The sequence below is a fragment of the Ochotona curzoniae genome, unplaced genomic scaffold, assembly GCF_017591425.1.
Source record: "Ochotona curzoniae isolate NIBS_2020 unplaced genomic scaffold, NIBS_Ocur_1.0 contig_430, whole genome shotgun sequence".
NCBI lineage: Eukaryota > Metazoa > Chordata > Mammalia > Lagomorpha > Ochotonidae > Ochotona > Ochotona curzoniae.
This window is the reverse complement of record NW_024466219.1, coordinates 8,656,983-8,681,017: the sequence shown is the minus strand read 5'-3', so window position 1 is coordinate 8,681,017 and position 24,035 is coordinate 8,656,983. Positions and strand designations below refer to the sequence as shown.

The 24,035-nt window shown below is 37.1% G+C and overlaps 1 protein-coding gene across 3 annotated transcripts in view; it reads left to right on the top strand.

Annotated features, from left to right (window-relative positions):
* Nucleotides 1–24,035, top strand: part of KCNT2 (potassium sodium-activated channel subfamily T member 2) — a 336,723-nt gene that overhangs the window by 95,095 nt on the left and 217,593 nt on the right. For all 3 annotated transcript variants that reach the window (XM_040985195.1, XM_040985194.1, XM_040985193.1), the window contains exons 2-3: nt 15,650–15,729; nt 17,922–18,021. In XM_040985195.1, the coding sequence (XP_040841129.1) occupies nt 15,650–15,729; nt 17,922–18,021 (180 nt within the window). The remainder of the gene's footprint in view (nt 1–15,649; nt 15,730–17,921; nt 18,022–24,035) is intronic.

The following is a 24,035-nucleotide window of genomic DNA, read 5'->3' as shown; positions in this document are numbered from 1 at the left end:
TATGAAATTTTGTGGAATCTTGGAGGCCATAATTGGAATTAATTGGGGATAGAGTGTTTTTAGGCATGGGGGAAATTAGTAGATTAGGTAAGAGTACTGTCTTTCTCAGACACAGTAAGGTGAAGAAAGGAACAAAGAGGGTGGCTACTTCTTTTCCAGACTTCCCTGTGTGTCGCTATATAGCACTCCCAAGAGGGAGCCAATCTGGCAGCTGTATCTAATTAAAGGTCATGCTTTAGAATAGGAGGTTTGGCACATCACAGTGCTTCCAATGATCTGAAATGATTCGCTGTTATTTTTATACATTGGCGTTTGGGTGGATCTTCAATTTGTGCTCATTATTTCTGTTTTTCACCTAAAGTTTTGTTTTTATTTGCTTTTCTACATTCTGTGTTGAAAATAAATTTTCATATGCAGGCAATTTTTAAGATTCTTAGAGGTTACTATTGAAATTATCAAGTAAAAACATTCATTACACCACTTTTCTCTTTTTCTTTCTTCTACTTTATATAAAGACTTAATATTCAAAAAGCTCCATGGAATGATACTGATATGCTCATGTGAAAAGAGGTTTCCGGTATAACTGCATAGTTTTGCCTGAATTATGACAAGGGCAAATTTGACATCAATATAAGGTTTCAGGGACGAAAATTGGGGATTTGGTTTTCATATGTTAGAACTGTCCTGTAGAGATCCAAGTAGGACAGTTGGCTCAGCTGTGGAATGTGTATGAGTTTGGGGGAGAGTGCTTGGTAGAAGATACAAATATGGCACTCCTGGAAACATGCATATATGGATTACATTTTGAGTGCAGCTATAAAAGAGCATGGGATTTAAGAATAGAAGGAATAAAATCAGCCAAGCATTCTCAGAAGGAGAATTGTGTAAGGTAGGATGAAATTCAAGAAAAATGAGGTATTCTGGAGGCCAGGTGCTAAAAGTGACTCAAGTCTAAGGAAGTTACTGAGCACTTGTGTCTGAAGGTCATAGATGAGAGAAGTTAAGACTGACATGTGACTTCTACAAAGGTAGAGTATTTTTTAAGGTTTTGTTTTTGTTTTTAAATAGGCAAAGCAGGTTTACATAGAAAAGGAGAGATAGAAAGACTTGGACCATCCTTCATTGCTTCCCAAGCCATGAACACAGAACTAAACTGAAAATGGAACAGGTAGAACTCTACCAGGTGCCTGTGTGCGACATGACTTTCAGCAGGTTGAGGAGCGATCTGTTTAGCCACTGCACTAGTACCAAAAGTGGAATAGGTTTAAGAAAGGATGAAAGGGCGTGCAGTGCAACCAATGACTGACTAAATTCTTGCCTTGCAGTCGATTTAATCCCATATGGACTCCAGTTTGTGTACTGGCTGTTATGCTTTCCATCCAACTCCCTGCTTGAGTCCTGGGAAGATAGTAGAGGATGGTCCATTGGGACCCTGCATCCACATGGAAGATCTGGAAGGAGCTTCTGGCTCCTGGCTTCAGGTTGTCAACTCCTGGTTGCAGTCAGTGATTTCAGACTTACCATTATGAAGAATCATGAGCTGAACTGTGTGCCCATAACATTCGCATATTGAAACCCCACATCTTTAGTACTTTAGAATGTGACTGTGTTCAGAGACAAGGTCTTTAAATGCACCATAAGGGTAATTGGGGCTGTTAGGCTGTGCCTTAATCTGATCTGATGTGTGGTGGGTTTTTTTTTTTTTAAGAAGATAGCATTTGCATGCCGGCATGTGCATGCACAGGGCAAGGGCCATGGGGCTAATGTGAGAAAGAAACTGGCCTTTTGGAGCCAAGGAAAAAGGCCAGTGGTAAAATAAACCTTGATCTGCTGATACCCTCATTTCTAAAACTGTGAGAGAACTTACTGGCTCTGTAATCCTACACATACACTAACTCAAAAGGAAAGAACTAACTTCATGCATGTAAGTGAAGGTTAAATGTATAGACCGGCGTTTGACCCAGTTGGCGTGAACATCAGTTTTATCACCTGTGATGTGATTCTAGGTAGATGTCTCCGTTTGCTAACTTAGAAGATGGACAAATTGATAGAACCTCGTGGAAGTTTGTCTCGAGGCTTAAACAAGGAAGTATGTATGTATATATGTGTCTGTATGCTTATCAGAATTATCACAATTCTCCGTAAATAATTCCTCTTCATGATGTTACTGCCACTCTTTGAAGATATTCCATAATTTGTATTCAAGTTCTTAAAACTTAAGGGCTTATCTCTACCTTTCCACTTTCATATCTTGCTATTACTTGATATGCTTCATATGATCGACATGTACTTTTTGTTTGTACTTGTTACCATATTTCTCATACCAGTAAAAATCTGTGTGCCTTCTCATGAGATGAATTGCCAATTGATGTTGTATTATTCTTTATTAAATACCTACTAGTGGTAAATGTTTGCTCCATATACTTTCTAGGAGAGTAAAATATTTAAACATTTTTAAATTTTAAATCACAGAGGCTCAGAATTAGTTTAATTGTAATTCTGCCACATACTCTTCATTGTGCTCTGCTTAAATCCTTATTAATCTATTCCTTAATTAACTTTATAGAGGTACCTCTGATTACTGAAAGGGATGCTACTTTATAAGTAATTTCCACCTAAATGGATTCCTGCACTCTTTTCTCACCTCATAGACGTCATCCCTATTCTGAGTTTGGCTTTTTATTCTTTTGCTTTTAAGCAATTCTGTTTAACAGATGTATGTCTATACATAAATCAGGTTTTAGTTGATTTTAAGTATTTTTGGACTTTACAAAAGTGGATAATATTCACATTTAGTCTTAGACTTGTATTTTCCATTCAAGGTTATGTCACTGATATCCATTCATATTATTGCATAAAGACTTAATTCATTAACTTTACTGTGATTTTTCATTGAATATACCACAATTTATTCTTTTCCCTGTGAGTCAACATTTCAATTTTTTCATTTCAAAATCGCTGTAGCAAACTTGCTTCTTTCAACATTTTTGCACATGAATAACAGTGGAAATGTTTGTGTTCCTTTTTTTGTCTACTGTTCAACTTTACCAGCTTTATGCTTTATATGTATATGTATATGTGTATGTGTGTGTGTATCTGTCCACCTGTATCTATCTATGTATCTATGTACTTATGTATCTATCTATCTATCTATCTATCTATCTATCTATCTATCTATCTATCGTTAAAGTTATTAATGTTAAGCCAGGAATCAGGAATGTCATCCAGATGGGTGACCAAGAACCTGGGGCTATATTCTGTTGCGTTACCCATGCCATTTGCAGGGAGTTGCTTTGAAATTGGAGCTGCTGAGTAATGAACTGACACATGGGATACCAGAGTTGCAGGTGGTGGTTAGACTCACGATGTCACAATGCCAGGCCCATTTTGTTATTAATATTCATTGTGAATGGTTTCATTTCTTGATTTTCTTTTATTATTTTGGTGAGTTTATATTTTTCTGATTCACTTTTATACTCCAGTGATTAGTGTGGTATAATAGTAAATGTTGAAGACATGTATAGAAGAATCACTACTCTTTAATCTTGAAAGTCTTGTTTGGTTTGATGTTTTATCCTTTACAGAATCAGTTTACTAAATTCCACAAAATAATCTTTGTGGTTTTTACTGAAATTTCAAGTAAGCTACATATTATTTTTCAATGTAAACACTAACTTGTTTACAGAAGTGAATGTTCCTATTTGAAGAACTTGATTATAAATGCAAAACTTATCAATTAATAGAAGAACCATCAAAATTTAATCTCTTCAAGGGTGACAGAACATGTCATTCATTTAAGTGAAAAGATTTGGAATCAATAGTGCTTTACAGTGTTAAGCCAGGCTTTTCTAGACAGTGGCAGAGTAAGATTATTGTGTCAGTTCTTTCTCCCACATCTTCCCATTTTTCATATACCATAACCTTTGGAGATATTCCTTTTTATTGAGAAAAATATTCTATCAATTAGCCAAAATCCTGCACATGCTCTATGTGTTCACAAATTTGAAATATCACAGAAAATTAAAAATCAAACCTAGCTCAACGCTGAAAAATAATGTAGTAATTGTTTTTGTTTTTTAAGTTTTGGACAATTTTTCTAAAGGAACAGAATTAATTTTTCCATAGGATTAATTTTTCTCCTTTTAACTATATTGTTCATTATCTTCTCAGATTTTTTGGGAAATGTATTCAAAGTTCTGGTAAGGAGGATTATTTGTTAAAATGGTGATATGATAATTACATTATCAGTATATTCTTTGACATGTTAGATTTCATATTATTAATGACAATATAGAACATACACTTCCAATTTATATTTGTCTATTCAAATAGAGATGACTGTTATCTTCTATTGTTCCTAAAGACAGCTAGACCCATTTGTAAGAAACTTAAATAAATGGTGAATGGTGATATTGAGAGGAATACAATGTAGTTATTTAAAAATGTTCATAGAGATATCACTTTTTATCTTTGAGTAAAAATAATTAAGTATAGAGGTGCAAGTATGAGATAGCTCCATTTGTATTCCTATTTTGAGTTATCATCTTAAAATTGTTTTAATATAGAAAACTTGAGGCTCATTCTTTATTCTCTGGAATCCTTTATGGGTGCTGGTTCGTATCGCAGCTCCTTCCCTTCCCATCCAGCTCTCTGCTTGTGGGCTTGGAAAGCATTCAATGATGGCGCAAAGCTTTTGGACCCTGCAGCCTTGTGGAAGGCCTGGAAGAAGCTGCTGGCTTTTGATTTGGATTGGTTCCTTTCTGGTCATTGCGGCCAGTTGGGGAGTGAACCAGAAGATGGAAGATCTTTCTTTCTGTTTCTCCTTCTCTTTGTGAATCTGCCTAATAAAAATAAACCAATGTTAAAAATAAAAACGTGGGGATTTTTTCGTAGTGAGAAACAGAGAGGGAGGTAAGGTTCTATCTGCTGATTTATTCTCCAAACACAGCAGCCAGGACTGGGCTTGTCTGTTGCCTAGAGATGGGAACTCAGTCTGGGTGTCCCCTGTGGGTGACAGGAGCATGATTAAATGAACTGTCACTAGTGCTTTCCAGCATCTGTATTTGTGGGAAGTCAGAGACAGAAGCCAGAGTTGGGCATTGAACCCAGATACTTCGCGGTGGTTTGTATATAAATCAGTAGCTTAGTATCCACCCACTCCACACAAGACAAAGTTTATGGAAATTTCCTTTACTCAGAAGTGTTAGAGATATTTCAATAGGGATGTTATAAGTGATATTCCTCAAGTTTTGGCCTAGGCCTCAAAAGCCCTGTCAGTGAGATCTTTCTAGTCCAAACACAGAATCTGAATGGTCAGAGCTGTTGACAAAGCACTTAGGATCAGTGAATGCGACAAAAACTCAGAGCCTGGACAAATCTTCATCACTTGGGAATCCAGTATGTTGCCTCCAGTAGTTTGCTACGTGGACGTTTTCTGAAGCAAACAGTAGGATGTATTGCTTTGTACTCTTACTATTTTATTAGAAAATGTTTTTTAAGGAATTAACTATATCAGATTGAAGTAGGAAATACACAGTTTTAGTTTTTCTAGTAATCAGTATTTATTCGAGGAACATCTTCAATACTAACACACTGGAAACAAGTTATTGGTAGATGTTACATTATCTTATTCAACTTTCCTGACAACCCTGCTAAATAGAAGTTATATCCTGATTTTACAGATAATAAGAGATTTCATGATCAAATGCAAATGATCTGATTACAGAGTCCAGACTCCTATCCCTCTTAGCCTGTTTACAGTTCTACAAAATAAACAAGCAAATTATAAAAATTACAAATATTACAAATCATTATAAAAAATAGTTCCTTTGGAAAACTCAGTGATTATATTTGTTAATTGAGTGACACTGTTCTTGACAGTATTCCTGCCTTCTTCCAAATTATAGAAATTTATCTTTAAATGTATTCAAGTATTCTTTAAATGTAATTAAGTATTACCTGTTGAAATATATTCACATGTTTTCAATATTTATCTGTTAAAAGTTAGATCTGCTGATCTTAGTTAAGGAAGAGAATTAAACATTAAGCAATAAGAAAAATCTTAAAGAAATAGCTGGCCATTGTGGTCATTTGGGGAGTGAATCATCGGACAGAAGATCTTCCTCTCTGTCTCTCCTCCTCTCTTTATATCTGACTTTGTAATAAAAATAACTAAAATCCTTAAAAAATGTTAAAAATTGCATATGGTGAAAATGCATTTAATACGTCTAGCCTCCTGAATGTAATAACCTAGCTTAACATAGCTTGTGGCAAAGTCAGATAATCTAAAGCCTTTTTTTTTTTAAATTTTAGTAATACCTTGTTGCTTTGTTAAGTAGACTATTGAATGCTTACATGCAACAGTTGCTGGCAACACAGCACAGTGTAGAATTTCAGCTGTGACTGGCTTGAAATTCCAATTGACTGCACAGCATGGCAAGACAGTATCTTACCTTATATTACTCCCTGGAGAAAAGATTCTGATGTGTAACTTGAATTATTACTTCCAATGAGAGTTTGATTCTGCTCTTTTAAAAACATACAAGTTTAAGACTTTTAAGCCTGGGACAATCTGTGTTGCAACCTGAGTTACACATCTCGTCTATTTACTTCACACAACTGAGTGAAAAAAGAAAAGAAAAAAGTCCATTGTTGTCCTGGACTTTTCCAGGCAGGTTTTGAGGGCCAAGTTAAGAAGTACATAGAAAATTGACAATCAATTCATTTTAGTGAAATGTTCAAAAATCCACACATTTTATAAGGGATCTTGAAAAACTTTGTGACAATGCCTACTATGAAAAAAAGTATTCACAAGTTTTTAAACTTTTGCAATGAAACAGCGAGTTAATTAGATTTTTCCGCAAACTTTCAGAAATATGCTCTGCTAGCTTTCTTTCTTTTTTTTATTATTTATTTTTTAAGTTATTGATTACATTGTATTATGAGACGCAGTTCCATAGGTACTGGGATTCCCCCCACCCCTCCCCCGTGGTGGACTCCTCCACCTTGTTGTGAGACCTCAGTTGAAGATCAGTTGAGACACCTTCATTGTAAGCATACACCAAGCATGGACTCCAGCACCTTATTATCCAGATAAGTTCATCTGCTTCTTGGGGAGACCTTCCCTGGTCTGAAGGTAGGGCCAAGAGAGCAAGATCCCGCTCAATTAAAAACCCCAGCAGCAACAGTATATATCATTATGGAATTAATTGACATAGTGTTGAGTAAACAATATGTTAAAATTACATGTAAGTTTTTAACAACCTCCTGTGACTATTTCAATGACATTTTAACAATTGAGGTGCATAACAGCTTTAGGGGGGGTAATGCAGAGAAATCTCTCATACCTTGGTGAGGAGTACTTGTTCTTTGTGTTCTACCTAGTAGGGTATGTGTGAGTCCTTGATGACCTATCTTTCTTTGTTGTTCTCTGCTTATCTATTCCTATTTGTGTGTGTATGTGAGTGTGTGTGTATGTGAGTGTGTGTGTGTTGGGGGGGTGTCTGGAGCGACCCTGTTGGTCATTGTAGAGGGTGGGGGCCCAGAGCTGGAACTAGGTAAGGACTGGAGAAGGCTCCTCTCACTTGTCCCGAAGGAAGCTTATTGTTCTTCTGATTCTGAGGACCGCTCGTGGTTCCTGGCGGTTGTTCTGATGACTTTGGATCCTATGAGGAAGGACTTGGGCTTCTTTCATCTCGTGTAGTTTGTCCAAAGAGGGGGAATGGATGTCCTCTGGGTTCTCGGCCTCCGAAGGCATTCCAGTTCCCCGTGTTCTCCTTGGCAGTTGTGATGAAGTCCTAGGTGCCCATTCTGATAGACCTTGGTGGAAATCCGGGAGTCCTCATGATTGGGATATAAGCCTCCTACTGTCCTGCTGCTCCACTCTGGGGTTATCCCCTATTCTGTTTCTATGACCACCTATTAGGGTCGCTCCTGATTCCCCCTGTATGTCTTTGTAGTTTTTACTATTGCTTAATGCTGTTCTGAATCTGTCGTCTATAAGATGCCTGTCCAGTTCCTGTAGGTTACACTACACGGCTTCTCACACATTCAAAGGAGATTAGAGATTTCTCTGCGCTCCCACCCAGTTTTTGTGTATCACAAGGAATTGGGAGTGTATTGGGTATTACAGTCATTCAAAACACATGGGATGAGACCGTATTAGTTGCAGGTTCATCTGAGGAAGATTTACCGTCATTGGAAATCTTTAGGGTTGTTTCGCGTCCCCAAAGCACTGTGGATTCGGTATGGAGCTGTCTGAGCCACATTCAGAGAACCAAAATTCCAGGGGCCAGCAGGTGGAGCCTGGCGCCAGTTGGCACACTGGCCACCTGGGCGGCTCCGCATGTGGGCGTGGTAGCCGCCTTGGTGCTTACCAGGTTAGAGGTGGCTGGACCTGGAGATCCCCAGCCGCAACATGGTGGCTGAGGGGCCAAGCCTCCGGGTCCAGGCTCCGCCTCCCTCGGCCATGTCCTCTGCTCAAGCCACGCCCCCGGCGACCTGTGGATCTTCCAGGCTCCCTACACAGAGGCACCCAGACACCCCGCCAAAGGCGGGCCGTCCATGGGACTCTGGCAAGCCCGGGGCGGCTCCCCGTGTGGGCGTGGGTGCCGCCTGTGCTAGGTTCCTTATGGGGTTGTTGCTACTTGTGTTCACATCATGGAACCTTACAATTCCTTCTTAGTGGGTTGCACACAGGATGTGTGTAAGCATACATGAATGTAAGCATTTTACATATATACAAATATTTAGTAGCAAAAAAAAAAAAGGTGCATGTATTTTAACACAGTGGGAAAAAGAAGAGGCAGAGGCTCAGAAGATAAAAGGGCAAATCATGTTGAGACATCTGAGGGTCCCTCCCTCCCCCCCCCGAGGTCATGTTTGTAAGAAAAAAAAATTTCTTACAAGCTTTACTGCTACCTATTTTTGCTGCCCCTTATTAAATACCTAATCAAGTAAAAACGAATAAAAGTTCCATTCTTTGGCATTTCCATTTTCTTGTCTGTGTTTAATGGCTTGGTGGAGTCCTGCCCCCTCAAACCTTTGGTGGAAGGCATGAAGAGGCAGAATTTCTGCAATTTAAGAACGAAAAGATGTTTGCTTATTCTTAGAGCTTTCTGTCTTTTGCTTCTCATGCTGTGATATAAGCCAAATCATGGTTGTTTACATTTAGGTATTTTAAATAAGATGAGGAAGTATAGAGAGTCACCTTGGTAAATGAACATTGCTCATGAGAAAGTGAGTTTTTTAGCTGAAAAAATGTTTTGACTAATAAAGTGCTCTTAGGTGGATTTGCAGTGTGTTTTCCATGGTAACCACAGGATTGTGGATTCCAGCTACATGCTTATCGTGATTACCAAGGGCTCACTGGAAAGTAAATGTGATTATTGGGGGCCTATCAGCATTATTACAATAAAAGGAAATTGAAATAGCACTCCAGTTCCTTTCCTCATTACCATTACAACATGTGGTATTATATATAAACCTATGGGAGTTCATAAACTTAAACGGCTTGGCCTATGAAATTTGGCTTTATGATGATGTGAAAGAAATTGGAAAGTTTTACAAGCTGGACTTGGAATTGTGAATTTGACTTTATCTCTATGCTAGCAATATGTACACAATGTTGTGTCAGGACTCAGTCAATCACGTGACACAAGAATATATGACCGATACTTTACAGTGTACTGTATTGCTGAAGTTTCTTTTGGCCAGTATTCAATATATTACATGACCATCCAACACCTTTTTATAAAGTAGGTTTTAATTTAGGCATAAATATTCTGAGCTCATTTAAAGCAGTGTAGATTAAATAATGCTGTTTCTTAGGTGAGTTGTATTAAGTGATTTCTGTTTTCAACTTTATTGGGACACCTCCCTATGGGAGTCTTAGAATCATGTCTACGGAGCACAGGTACTGATATATGTGTGTTTTATATCCATAAATCAATTATATATATGATATATATCATCTATATCTATATCTATATATCTGTATTTACATCTATATATGATTATACACTAAATATGAGTACCAGAACAATTAAATGAGAGGAAAAGTTAAAAAATATACTTCAAACAAGCATTAATGCACTTGATATTGTTAAAGGAAAATTGATGGTGATTATTCCCAAAAATCCTCTACAACATTTGAAATTATTTGGTGGTATAGGAAAAGTTCAGACAGTTTTTCAATTCATGTTTGAAGACATTAGGTTTATCTAAAGAATATGTAGTATATCAATCTTAGTAGAGAATATTGCCAAATATCATTAATTTGTGCTTCCTTCAAAGATGTTATCCACTATATAAGCTGAAAAAGTTACATTTGAGTAATTGTTAAATGAATTAGATGGCATAAAGAAGTGGAGACATGTTTTAGGAGATATTTCACAATATTTAACATATGGGCTTGCATGTGGAAGCAGTGAAGGTCAGAAGCCAGGTAAGAACTCTGGCAGAACTTGAATATTAACCAAAAAAACACTCTTTCAAATAAAAAAGAGACAGCGGACTTTTCAATAATTTCTTTTTTACAAGCCTTCATTGGAATGATTGGTCTGTTAAATAACCTAGTTACCAGAAGTTAGGAATGTGTATTTGGCAATAGATAAAAGTGCAGGTTTGAGTCAGTGATCAAAGGGCAGAACTTAACAAACACTTCTCAGCACGCTGGGCAGTCTCCTGTTTGTAGCACTCTTTTGTAATAACTCTGTGAATCACCCAGAACTTTCCTAAAAATGAAGTGTCAATTAAATGAGAAGGAAAGAGGCAAGAAGGATAGTGGGAAGAGCCGATGTCCTAATGCTGGACCAGTCTTGGCTCTATGGACTTTGGAAAGTCACCAGCATTTTTCAAATCGAAGTTAACTTTTTTTTTTTTACAAAACCCAGTTGATGTTCAACTTATCCCAAACACAGAAGCACAAAAATCAGACAAATTGGGCCCAGCGTGATAGCATAGTGGTTAAAGTCCTCGCCTTGCATGCCCAGGATCCCAAATGGGTGCCGGTTCTAATCCCAGGGGCCCTGCTTCACATCCAGCTCCCTGCTTGTGGCCTGGGAAAGCAGTCGAGGATGGCTCAAATCTTTGGGACCCGGCACCCGTGGGAGACCCAGAAGAAGTTCCTGGCTCATGGCTTCGAATTGGCTCAGCTCCAACCCTTGCAGCCACTTGGGCAGTGAGCCATTGGACGGAAGATCTTCCTCTCTGTCTCTCCTCCTCTCTGTACATCTGTCTTTCCAATAAAAATAAATAAATCTTTAAAAAAAATCAGAGAAATTAATGATAGCATGATTTCTTCCTAAATATTTTTTAAAATCATGGAGTTATTAAATCACTACTAATAAATCTCAATAAATTTTAAAGAGAACTCCTTTTAAGAAATCTACAGGGGAAACATCCAGTCATAACATGAATCAAGTTGGAATAAAAAAAAGAGGCTTAAGATCCAGCTTATCTGAAGCCCAAAGTTGCTTCTCACATTATTATAACACAAAGAAGGCAAGAAAGGTGACTTTATCTCCCACAATATTGTCTCAGAGAAGGATAGGTTTCTGCTGCTCCTTCATGTAAGTATTCAGTGAGGGGTCGGTAATGTGCAGTAACCTGCGAAGTGCTTAGAGTATGTTAACTGAACTTAGTATAATCCGTGTCCTCTTCTATTGGACATGGTATGGTTGAGAACTGCTACTGTCAGCACCACAGAAAATGATTCTGCTGGCTGTCCAAACTTTCAGAAAGTAGGGAGGAAAGCAGCGAGGGAATATTTAATGTGGAAAAAGAAATTCTGAGAGAATACTTAAAATGAGCTAAACTCGCAAAAACAATGTGACAGATAAATAGTTTATACTAATACCTTTATACTAGAGAATTATAAAGTGTGAATATGGTGGTGGTCATTTATATTATCAATAAAATGCCTCGATTCTTATGGGAGTTGTCATTTGGTCAAATGAAAGAAAGCTCATATGTAGAAATAGTAAATTTAGAAATGTTTCTCTGAAGAAAGGATTCAAATAATATGTTTTGTTTTAGCTTTAGAAAGTACTTGTGTTTTGCTGAGCCTAATGGTCTCTAGTTGGGACCTTTTTGCTGCAAATGGTAGAATTACATTCTTTTTATGCCTGAGTAGTACTCAATGCAGTAGGTGGAATGCAGTTTCTTTATCCACCCTGGGGCACCTGGATTTTTTCCATGTCTTTGCTCTTATAGATTGTACTGTTGTAAATAAAGGGTTAAATTTCCCTTTCTCATGTTTAGATTTCATCTCCTTTGGGTATATTTCCAGAAGTGGGATAGCTGGCAGATCAATTTTCAATTCTCTTAGCACTCTCCATACTAACATCCAGTGGCTCTACTAGCCTGCACTCCCACCAGCAGTAAATGAGGTTACTTTATCTGCACATCCATGGAGCAGGTGATGTTAGCAGAGTTCTGAATGTAAGCCAATCTCCTTGAGTTAAGTGGACTCTCAAAGTTGTTTTCATTTGCATTTCTCTTATAGTTGGGGAGCATAAGCATTTTTTCATATGTCAATTATCAGATTTGTTCTTTTGAAAAAGTCTGTTCATTTGCTTTGCCCATTTCTTCACAGGGTTGACTGCTGGCCTAAAAGGACAAATATATGTTCTCTCTGATATAAAGCAACCTTGATGAAAAATATAGGCGAACATGTATATACATAGATTCATCTAAGGAACTGTATTGGAGCAGTAGCATACTGAGATACTGAGAAGGGTGGATGTATTGCAGTGTACATCTCTACTCCTGAATAAAAGATGGACACCCAAAGAAACTGTTAAATAGGTCTTTACAATAAGATGCTGGACTTTCTGCCATTTTCTGTACCTGTTACATCATGATACATGTAAATAGAAGAATGATGCAATGTGTCTGTTATTGTAGTCATACAGGGGAAAACAGTGTGAGGGGAGAGGGTACATGGGGAGAGTGAAAGGAGAGATTCTGGAGCCTATGGAATAGTATCATGAAAAATAAAAACAACAAAAAAGGAAACTAGTTGTATAAATGCATGTTTTAATATCCACATTTTTTGCTATATTGACTTGAAGAGATCACTAGTTTAATCAAAAGCCTTAGTGATATCATTTTTAATTATGTGGAGGATGAGAAATCTTTTAATGGGATTCTATGGAATGCAACACTGCCTGTTTTTCAAAGATCTATTTATTTACTTATTTGAAAGGCAGAGCATTAGATAGATCGGGGGATACACCAGCATATTCAGTACACTGCCCAGATGGTGGCAGTGTTCAGGCTGGTGCAGGTTAAAGCCAGAAGCAATAAATTACATTCTGATGGCCTTCATTGCCACCCTCTGTTGCCCTCCTCAGCACTGTAGTGTGGGTCACAAACTTAGCACCTGGGACTCCAACTAGTTCTATGGTATGAGATATCAGTGTTTCAAGTGGCGTCTTATTCCACTGCACCGTATTAAACAATATCTTTAGTGTCAGGAAAAATAAATCAGTATCTTGCAAGGTGTTGTTCAGTGTCTGGTTAATTCACATGTTTTACAGAGCTTTTGATTCATAATGATGTCCACTTCAACTTTTGGTAATTCTTGCTTTTCTGTGTTATTAATTCGATCCAGTAGAGTATCACAGTAAGAATCATTTCATTTTAATAATGTTGACCATTTCAGCATTTAAAGACACCCACATGTAACTCCTAACCATTCATATTTTCAAGCTCTTCTTGTTCCTTCTACTTTCCCTCGTGGTATGTTTTCCAGATCCTTCATGATTTTGGCTAAGGCTTTATTTAGATGATGTCATTTTAGTTGAAAAATGCTCCTCTGTTATGTATCCAGTGATGAACTCCAGTTAATTTTCTAGGGAATAGGCTCCTATTCTTATAAATTTGATAATTTTAGGAAGCAAATCTGCATGGCCTTTGTGGAATTACTTGTGTAATAGCCATGTGCCCTCTCAAATCTCCTCTTGTATCCATAACAAATTTTAACTAATTTATCTGGATATCAGTATTGCGGTTATTTTGTTTATAGTGAGCTGACTTTTCATTCGATAAACAAGGGAAACAGATCCAATGACGGATTTTCAAGAAGCTGGCTCTGTGTGTGTGTGTGTGTGTGTGTGTGTGTGTGTGTGTGTGTGTGTGGTGTATGTGTGTAGTTGGTAAGAGTTTGAGTGTGGACATGACTGGATTTTGAAGAAATAATCAACTAAAAATTTTAGTTTGTACTTTTGGGTTTCTCCCTTGTGTATATAAACTGCAGAAGAAAAGGTAAGTGAGAAAATAATGGAAAGAAATTGAAGATTGTGGAATGGAATATTTTTAGAAAAGAGTATAATTGGACAACATTTCATTTTGGGGGTGGTATAACACATGACACGACACTTGGTTTGTGATGGGTATAGAGTTTTCTTGCTTTTGTGACGCCATGCATTGCTTTTTAACTAACTATTTTTTCAATATACTGCATGTTTAAAGGATGATACAACAATTAGAAGTGAAATATTTCTCTAGTACATCAGCATTTTCATATGTCAGTTATCTTATCTTGAAGTTTTCTCTCATGCATGCCTTATAGTTTTTCTTGCCCAAAGCAAACAACATCTTTTAAAAAACCCAAAGGCCTATCTGATTTATATAGATTATACCTTCAAAAATGATATTAGGAAAAGTGGGACTAAACCTTTGATGTTTGCATAAATCTTAAAATGCTTTCTTAGCTGTTATTTGACTCCTTATTAGTAATCCATGCATTTGATTTGAAGATTGATTATGATGAATATATTACCATTTACTGCACATAATTTTTCTTCTCATTTGGTATTTTGAATTATTAAATATAATTTGTTTACTTATTTTTTTAGTATTAAGTATACTTGAACACTTGAACATGTAGTATACTCTACACGTTGGTAGAATGTAGAGAAAAAGTAGATGCATTTATTGGAGCAGTACATTTTAGGCTGTGGCAATTGTTTTAACGTGGACTAAATATGAAATATTTGGCACATTGAGTTGGCTATATTATGACCCATCTATGGAAACTTTAAAATTATGCTTGCCATCACCAATTCTTTGGGGATCCACCAGACTAAATATAAGCCTGCGTAAATTAATAAAAAGAGAAAATTTTAAGTAATATGCTGTCTCAGACAAGTTGCAGCCTAGGTGTGGGCTTGTGGAACACAGCATTTTAGGCCTTGGTCTTTAGAGTCCAATGATTGGTTCTGGTTACACAGAATCAGATTTCCAGCATGTGATTGAGTTTTCCATTAAAAAAAAAAGGAAAAAATCTGGTTCAAAATCATCTGTAAAACATATTAAAGAATCCCACATTGTTCCAGTTGGAGTAATACATAACGAAATTATATTCATTAATACTAATGATTGAATTGACGATATATTAAGTTCAGACTTCATGTGTTTTTTAAATTAGTAGCTGCTTCTTCCCCCACCCAAAAAGTCAGTGTTGATGTTATTTAGTTCTCTTTTTCTGCAGCATGAACATCTCATAAAGTATATAATACATAAAATCATAATATTTATTTTATTAATCTTTAGGTTATCTAGTCAGAAAATGCTTATATTTATTGATGTTCATAAAATATAATTAAAATTGAATAACTCTATATTATTTATTTTCTGTTTGCAGGGTACAAGTTGAATTCTATATGAATGAAAACACATTTAAAGAAAGACTAAAGTTGTTTTTCATTAAAAACCAGAGATCAAGTAAGTCATTCATTTAAACTCCCCCTGTACATGCTTGTACACTTATTCATCTTAAAAAATTCAATTGTTCAGTGTTTTGTAAAATGCTTTTTATGTAAAATGGTATTTCCCAAGAAGAGATATGTAGATATTACAACTAATTTTGCTGATGCTTCTTAAGACCTTTAATTTTCCAAGTAACACATCATGTCTTCTGAATAGAACTCTTTGTGTGGGTGAAGGAGTTCAAGAAAATAATATAAGTGAAAGAAATCTACATTTTAAATGAGAGGAAAATTGGAGATACTGTCTTTTCAAAGGAAGTTCTGATGGCTAACTGGCCATTATGGGGAAATATATGTGTGACATAAAGAGTTAAGTGCTTTCCAGTTCTTCCTGATTGGAAAGCACGTCTGGGAACCTCGGATGTATGGATTCCATTCCTCTTTTGCTTGAGGTATTGAATTGGGAAGTATAGGGTGAATCTTCAGAGTTTAACATTTCAATAGTTTTTCATCAGTCAAACCTGGAAACTACTGGAATTTTATGACAATATGAAATTGGCATAGAAATGGCTCTATTTTGTTCAAGGTTTAAGTGTTAGTGGTACTTGTTGCCTTCCTCGAATACTACATATTTCTACAACTTCAGTAATAAAACTGATATGCATTCTTTTCCCCTCTGTGGGTTTACTCTTAGGCTGTGAACAGGAAATGAGGCGATTTCCAAGGAGTATAATCTGCTAATTTTGACCTCTGAATCCTTTTTGGGTTGTAGAGGCTGTAGCTCCTTAGGTCCAATTGAAAGCAAGACCCCTGACTCTTGGGAAGTTGTCCAAGAGCTGGCTAAATTTCCATGTTCTGGGCCTGGTTAGAAGTGTTAAAGACGTGTTAGGATTAGGGTTAAAGCTGGCGATAAGCATTGCTTTCCAAACCTGTTGGCCTAGGATTTCCAGAAAGTCCCATCTCCAGAAACGAGCTGAAGGAGTCACATTATGCGAGCAGGCTTCTTTGAGTTCAGCACTAACAATCTGATCTGTTCTGACCAGAAAAGCTAGGAGCCTTGTTTGAACCCTTCTCCAGCAGTCACCTTTGATTGACCTGACCCATTTCTGGAGAATCAAGGCAGTTTCATTATGAATTTAGAAGATCTTATAAAAAAGCTAACCCAAGAAATGTACTCAGAATTTTGGTAGAAAAAACTAGGACGGATTACTCAATTAGTGGGTACTCTATGTTGTTAATAAATGTTGCAAGTGCACTTATCAGAGTAAACAACAATAACAAATATAGTGTTTCCCTTCCAGATTTTGTTTAGGCTAATCGTATGAAGGCTTTTCCCAGACTCTTATTCCTAATACATAATCCATCCGTCGCAAATAATTTCAGGAGAGATAAAGCTCCTGTTAATCAGATTTTTGAGTATGTTTTAAATATTCTTAAATACTCTTCAACATCCTAATGTATTAGATGCTGCATAATTGTCACCTTCACAGTTTAAATCATATGTACACTGTAGTCATAATTTCACAAGATTCTGTTAAGATTTCATTGTTGCTTAATGCAGTTAAAAATAAAGGTGAATAAATCAACTTTAGAGTGTGAATGCACATGTGCATGTGAGATATATGATCCCATTGTTTCCCAGCTTGTTTTGTGATTTTTCTTTATAGATAAGAACATGTAATTTACATGTCATTATGTATTCAATAATACCATTACAAAGATATATACTTAAATATGTAATAATTCTGTTGTAAAAAATCGATTTAATCTCTATAATCAAATCTACAAGATTCTCTGAAGGTACAATATTTAATACTCATCCTGGGCATTTGTAAGGAGCTAGACCTTCTGCAGAACTAAACTTAATTCCCAAATTCATGGATGTATACAGTAGTTAAACGTACAAGCTACTTATAACCATCTTTGAAAAGATGTAAATTCTGTGCCTTCTGAACGTGATAACGTAGATTTAACTGAGTGTACAACGTTTACTACCATTTGCATTTTGTGCATTCTGTCAAGATCACTTTCTGTTTTAATATTTAATTAAAATTCAGCTTCCAGGAACTTCAGCGAGTATAGACAATTATAGTATTGCAGTTTCTAAATACAATCTAAGTGCTATACTTAAAGATGATATTTTGTACAGTTCTTTTCAGTCTCTCGAACTAAGTTAATTGAAAATCAAACTTTGTTGTTTGTTTAAAGGTCTAAGGATACGCCTATTCAATTTTTCTCTAAAATTATTAAGCTGCTTATTGTACATAATTCGAGTACTACTAGAAAATCCTTCACAAGGAAATGAATGGTAAGACATCTTTGAGCTTTAGTAAAACCCTTTTGATTATTTTGACTATATTACATTTTAAGGGGTGTTACAACTTTTGGTGTCTGACATGCTGAACTAATATGGTTTTCAAACCATGGATATAAAAATTTTAGTGTTTTTGTGGACATTTGATTGTTTATATAGTTATCTCATGGTATCACTGACATTGACCCACAAAACTTTCATTGCTACTTTGAGTGACCTAGGTATCTGTTTAAAATGGATCAGTCCCTTCAGCTCTGCGCCACATACATTTTCCAAAGGCTGATTTTTTTTTGTCACCAGTGTAGGCCTTGTCACTTGCTTGTGGCTGTTACTAGGGAGAACATTCTGGCAAGTGTTGAGTTGGGAAACTTTAGTTTCAGCCCTTAGTTTTGTGCTCTTTATGATTTTTTGTTTTTTTGAGTTGAATGACATGGATTTTTTTTTCTAAGATTTATTTTATTTTTATTTGAAAGTCAGATGTACAGAGAGGAGGAGTGACAGAGAGGAAGATCTTCTATCCGATGATTCACTCCCCAATTGGCCCCAATGGCTGGAGCTGAGCCAATCAGAAACCAGGAGCCGGGAGCTTCTTCCTGGTTTCCCACGTGGGTGCAAGGTCCCAAAGCATTGGGCCATCCTAGGTTGCTTTCCCAGGCCACAAGCAGGAAGCTGGATGGGAAGTGGAGCTGCCGGGATTAGAACTGGCACCCATATGGGATCTAGGTGTGCAAGGCGAGGGCCTTAACCACTACACCATCACGCCAGGCCCGAATGACATGGATTTTAAAAATACAAGCATTTTTAGTTCAGTTTTTGTTTAAAATGATGTAGTTTTTATTAAATTATGCTTCACTCATTTATAGGCTTTCCTGTATAGACTGACCTTTGTTCAAATAATAGATAAGGAGACTGGGTGTGTAGTGGTGTTGCATAATTTTGATCTCATCAGCTTCCTGGACTCTCTCCAGGGTACTAAATTTCCAATAACTACCAAAGCCAAAAAATTAAATTAGAAGACTGTCTTTTATAAGTTATTGCTCTGTATAGAATTTTACCCTAAGAAATTAAAAGTAAAAAGATCACAGGGACCGAGAAAGTGAGCTAATTTCTTTTTAAGTGAATTGTTTCCTGTTCAGTTGATTTAGATATTGCAAATGATTCTGTACTTACCCAAGGTTTGGAGAATATACTAAAGATGTATATGTTTTGTCATGTAATGCTATATCTGAAAATTCTTTGCAAAATAATTTATTTCATGCTGAATTATTATGAATATTTCATTATGCCTGTACTGCATACTTAACCTGTATTGGTCACATTATCCTAAGGGAAGATACAAAGATGCATTAGAACAATATCCATTAGACATTTTCATTCAGAAATGGTTATTTTGGGGCTCCTACTCTTATATGATATTAGATTAGTTGTTCTATCTTAAATACGCAGAAGCAGAGATTTTCCCCATATGTCATTCTGTTTTGAGACCTTCAGAGCTAATCTAGATACGCTTTCCATTGCTAGTTTTAATTCAGTGGCCACAAGAGGCTGATGCCTCCCATTAATCCAATGCTTCCATTGAGTATACAGCCTCTCTTCCTGGAAGTCTGGTGGGAATTGCTCTTCTGCCCTTCCAAAGCCTAGTAAGTGACGGCTTTGTCAGTTCTGCAAACCCTTGTTTAGTACTAACTTTCCACATTTTTTTGAGAATGACTCCATTCTAACATCTGCTCTGTGGGCTGAGTATTTTGGAATCATTCTTAACTTCTCTTTGTCTGCAGTGTGTTTGAAAATCCTGTTATTTCTGCCTTCAGGATATATCCATCACATAGTTCCTTCTCAGCACATCTTCTGTGCTGCGCAAGCCAACTTCTCTCATTTAAATAATGTTGCTAATTCTACCTGTGCTTCCTTTGGTTTGCTCTTAACGGAGGGCACGCTACTCCTGGGAATTAGAAGTCCCATTTAGCCCTGAACTAAATGTCAAAGTGCTAATTATTATAGTCTGTAAGAACCCATTTTGTCTTAACCTTACTTCCTGTTCCACACTCCCTACCCATTGTGCTCTAGCTGCGTGGACCTCTTTTCTGTCCTGCATCACACCAGATGACAACCAGCCTAGTATTTTCAGAGGGTTTTCCCTGTGTCTGCAATTCCTTCTATCAGATAATACAAGGCATACGAGGCAGATCTTTACTCAAAACTATGTTAAGCATCCTGTTTAAAATTTTAACATACTGGTAACACCACCCTGCATAGATGTTTATTTTTCAGTCTTTTTTTTTTTTTTTTGAAAGATTTGCTTTTATTGGAAGGTCAGGTATATAGGGAGGTGGAGAGATGGAGAGGAAATCTTCCATCGTCTGATTCATTCCCCCACAGCTGTAGCTGAGCCGATCCAAAGCCAGGGGCAAGGAGCTTCTTCTGGAGTAGCAAGGAGCTACTCCTATGTGGGTACAGGGTCCCGAGGCTTTGGGCCATTCTTGATTGCTTTCCTAGGCGACAAGCAGGGAGCTGGATGGGAAGTGAGGGGGGCCCAGGACAGGAACTGGCACCCATATGGGATCCTGCAGAGTGCAAGTTGAGAAATTTAGCCACTAGGCTATCATGCTGAGCCTTATGTTTCAGTCTTATGCTTTTCTCTTCTTTAAATACCTGCATATTTAAGTTGTTCAGTTGATTTTGTGGATAATCCCTGTATTAGAATGGATATTTTATGACAGCATGAGTAGGTGTCTGAATCCCCAGAGTCTGGTATAATCAAGCAAATAACAGTTGTTTGATGAGTGAGTGTATTATTGGGTGAGTGAGGTTACTCTGTCATTTATCTTTTGCTTACCCCACCTCTTGTACTTTCCATGGTTTCTGGTCTTGGAACATTCTGTACCCCCAAATCGGGACCTTGTCCATATTGTCCCTGGCAAATTCCTGCTTTCTTGACTTGCCTCGGCAACTCTGGACCTTAAAGATAGAACTTACCTGAGAATCAGTGAGAAGCTCTGATCAGGCATCCTGTGCTTGAGGCTGTTCCCCTTTGAGGAATCTGCACTGAGTGAGGAATCTGTTGCCTGTGCTCCCCGAGTCTCGCCATGCTTGTCTTTCCCACGACTGCATGTGTTGCCTGTGATTTTTGTGTTCACTGCTCTGTCGTATCTTCGTGTTCACAGGGCACAGTGGTAGGCTTGCATTTTCCTCTGTAGCTTTCATTTTTAGGACAGAACTTGGAGGGTCAGTGACAACTGCTTAGTTAATGGCATTATACTCCACACTTTTATTGACAGTGTTGAACATATGTATGAAACATTAAGGCTTAATTGATTTATTCTATAAATATACTATGATTGTTTTTAAAACTCGGTAATTTAAGGATGAAATGTACTGAAATGCCTGAAAATTCTGAAACAGAATCCTTTTAAGGATAGAGGTGCATGATGGTTGAATAAAATTATATTATGTGAAAACATGAGGAATAAAGTTTCCTACAATTAACTTCTATGAAATATTACTAAGAGTAGTCAGCCATAATTATAGAGGATATACATTTGAAAAATCAGATTACTGTAATTAAAAAGCATGGCAAACCAACTGATGGCTACATTTTGAATACAAGGTTCCGCATAGTTCCCATTGTCCATGAAGTACTGGTTAATGAAAAACAGAAGTGGCCTTTATGGGCACAGACTCTATTTTAAAATAATGAGGGTAATTCAGCAAAGGGATTTATTTAATTAGAGCTTCTGACATGGTAAAGCTGCAGATATTTAGTGCTGCTATTTGTGTTATTTTTAATTCGCTTCCAGGAATCAAACACTGATATGAAAATGCTGCAATACAGACAAGCTGAAGCAAAAGGAAAATAATTTTTCTGTTGTTATGCGAGTACACAAAAGAAACTGCATTGTGTGCAGAGCAGGTGCTGAGTTATTCAAAGGTATTCGGAAGTGAAACACTTGCAGTATATAGTTGAAGCATTACATCGTAAGATGAACCACCAGTGCTGACCTGTTACCTGCTCTTGCTTGCAGTTCCACACTGTGTGTTCAAAGCCATGCTGCTGTTTGCACCTCTGGAATTGCTGGAGTAACTCTTATTTTTTTTTTAATATCAAGTGATAGAGTTAACAACAAAGAGCCAGTGAAGGTGCTTGCATCTCAGGGTATTCAATTTGCTCTTAAAATCAGTGCCTAATAAAAAGCAACAGACGTGTTCTGGTGGCATTCACATTTTAAAGACAATATCTTTTGAGGGAAGAATTAAATAAATGAAAAATAGTATGTCAATATTAATTTATGTGTATACAGTCTTATGCTGGGCATATTTAATATAGTAACTAGTGCTTTAATATATTTCCTCAAAAATCTGAAAGAACTGTTCCGATCATCGTGGATCTCTTTCTGTCGGATGACTCCCATGCAGGAGTGCACACACAGACGCGCATTGTGATGTTTTAAATATAACATATGTGCAAACCACTTGCATTCTGTGCTTTCGTGGTGCCCCAAGACCTGAGACTTTTGCATGCAAATATTCAGAAAGGAAAAGATAGCATGGGAAATTCGAAGGTACTTCTAAAATTCTTGGCAAACAAATGACAAGCATCATTTTTGCTTGCATTTATATCAGATAGCTTGTGAGGACAAATCATATCATCGCATCTGATACAAAGACAACAGGGCTCGCTCTATGACATACAATTTTTGTCTAGAAAAACTGGACAAAATCCCTATATTTTTGTTTCTGTTTGTTTTCTCAAATGCTATAAAGAATATTTTAAAAATTCCATTGGGAAAGATAATGTTACTAAACTTGTCAAACATGTCTTTGTGCTGACTGGCACCATCTATCAATTTGTTTTAACCATCTAGTATATGACTTGAAATCAGCAAGACATTTGGTTTATAGTGGAGTGTGGAACATACATGTTAGTTGATTTTATGGAATTGTAATATTTTTCAGGAGTCAGACACTAATTACATTTATAAATAAATGCAACATTTTAACTGAGAAGGATTGCAGCAAGTGTTTGGAGAATAGCATGGCCCAGAATATTGGAGACTATTTTGATTAGGTTGGGTTCTCAGAAAATCTTTTCCTGGGAAATCTATGCATTGTAGGGTGACAGAAAATCTTGTGCAAAGGATGTGGATTGGGATGGAATGTGTCTCCCCTGAAAGGGTCTAAAAATGCAATCCAGAAGATTTTTTTTTCCCCTAATAAAGGAGCAAAGCAAGCACACAGCAGGTTTACGTGCTGTAAAATGAATTTGAGACAGTCTCATTGCAGTTTGCAGATATTTGTGGATGGCAAAAAGAAGATTCCCATTTAGTAGGTATGTGTAAGTGTCCAGCTGCAAAAATGGTAACTCAGATGAAGATGACTGAGGTGATCCAGATGAGGAACTTCAATTCCGCAGAAACCTGGTGGAGGAGTTACTAGGGCTTGAGAACTAATTGGTTAAATACTTCAAAGATGCATATGATGCTCGCATTGTTGGGAATACAACTCGACTTACGTTAGCTTTTTATCAGTGTAAGTAGGTACATAAGACAAGCTGCAATCCAGAAATGGGTTTATTTTGGCTCACACATGTAAAGTTTCAGATCCCCAGATTTGGTAAGACCTTTTAATTTTAGCTATCCTATGAGAATAGGGCCCAGCTCTGGTTGAATTGCAATCCAGGAAGCAGAATGGCTGAGCCCAACTGTCAGGTTCTTACAAAAAATTGCTTCAGAGGACTGCCTTCTAAGTGTGTACCCTCAGCGATCTAAGGGCATCCCTCTAAGCCCACTGCCCGCTTCCGACCTCTGGAATGGAAGTGCACCTTTTTCCCTCCTTCCTTCCTTCTACCCTCTCTCCTTTCTTCTTTCCTCCCTCCCTCTCTTCTTCCTTCTTTCCTTGGTTTATTTTATTGTTATTTGCAAGGCAGGGTTACAGAGAAAATAAAAGACAAAGAGAGATAGAGATCATTCTTCTGGTAGTTCACTGCCCAAAAAGCTGAAAGAGATAGAGAT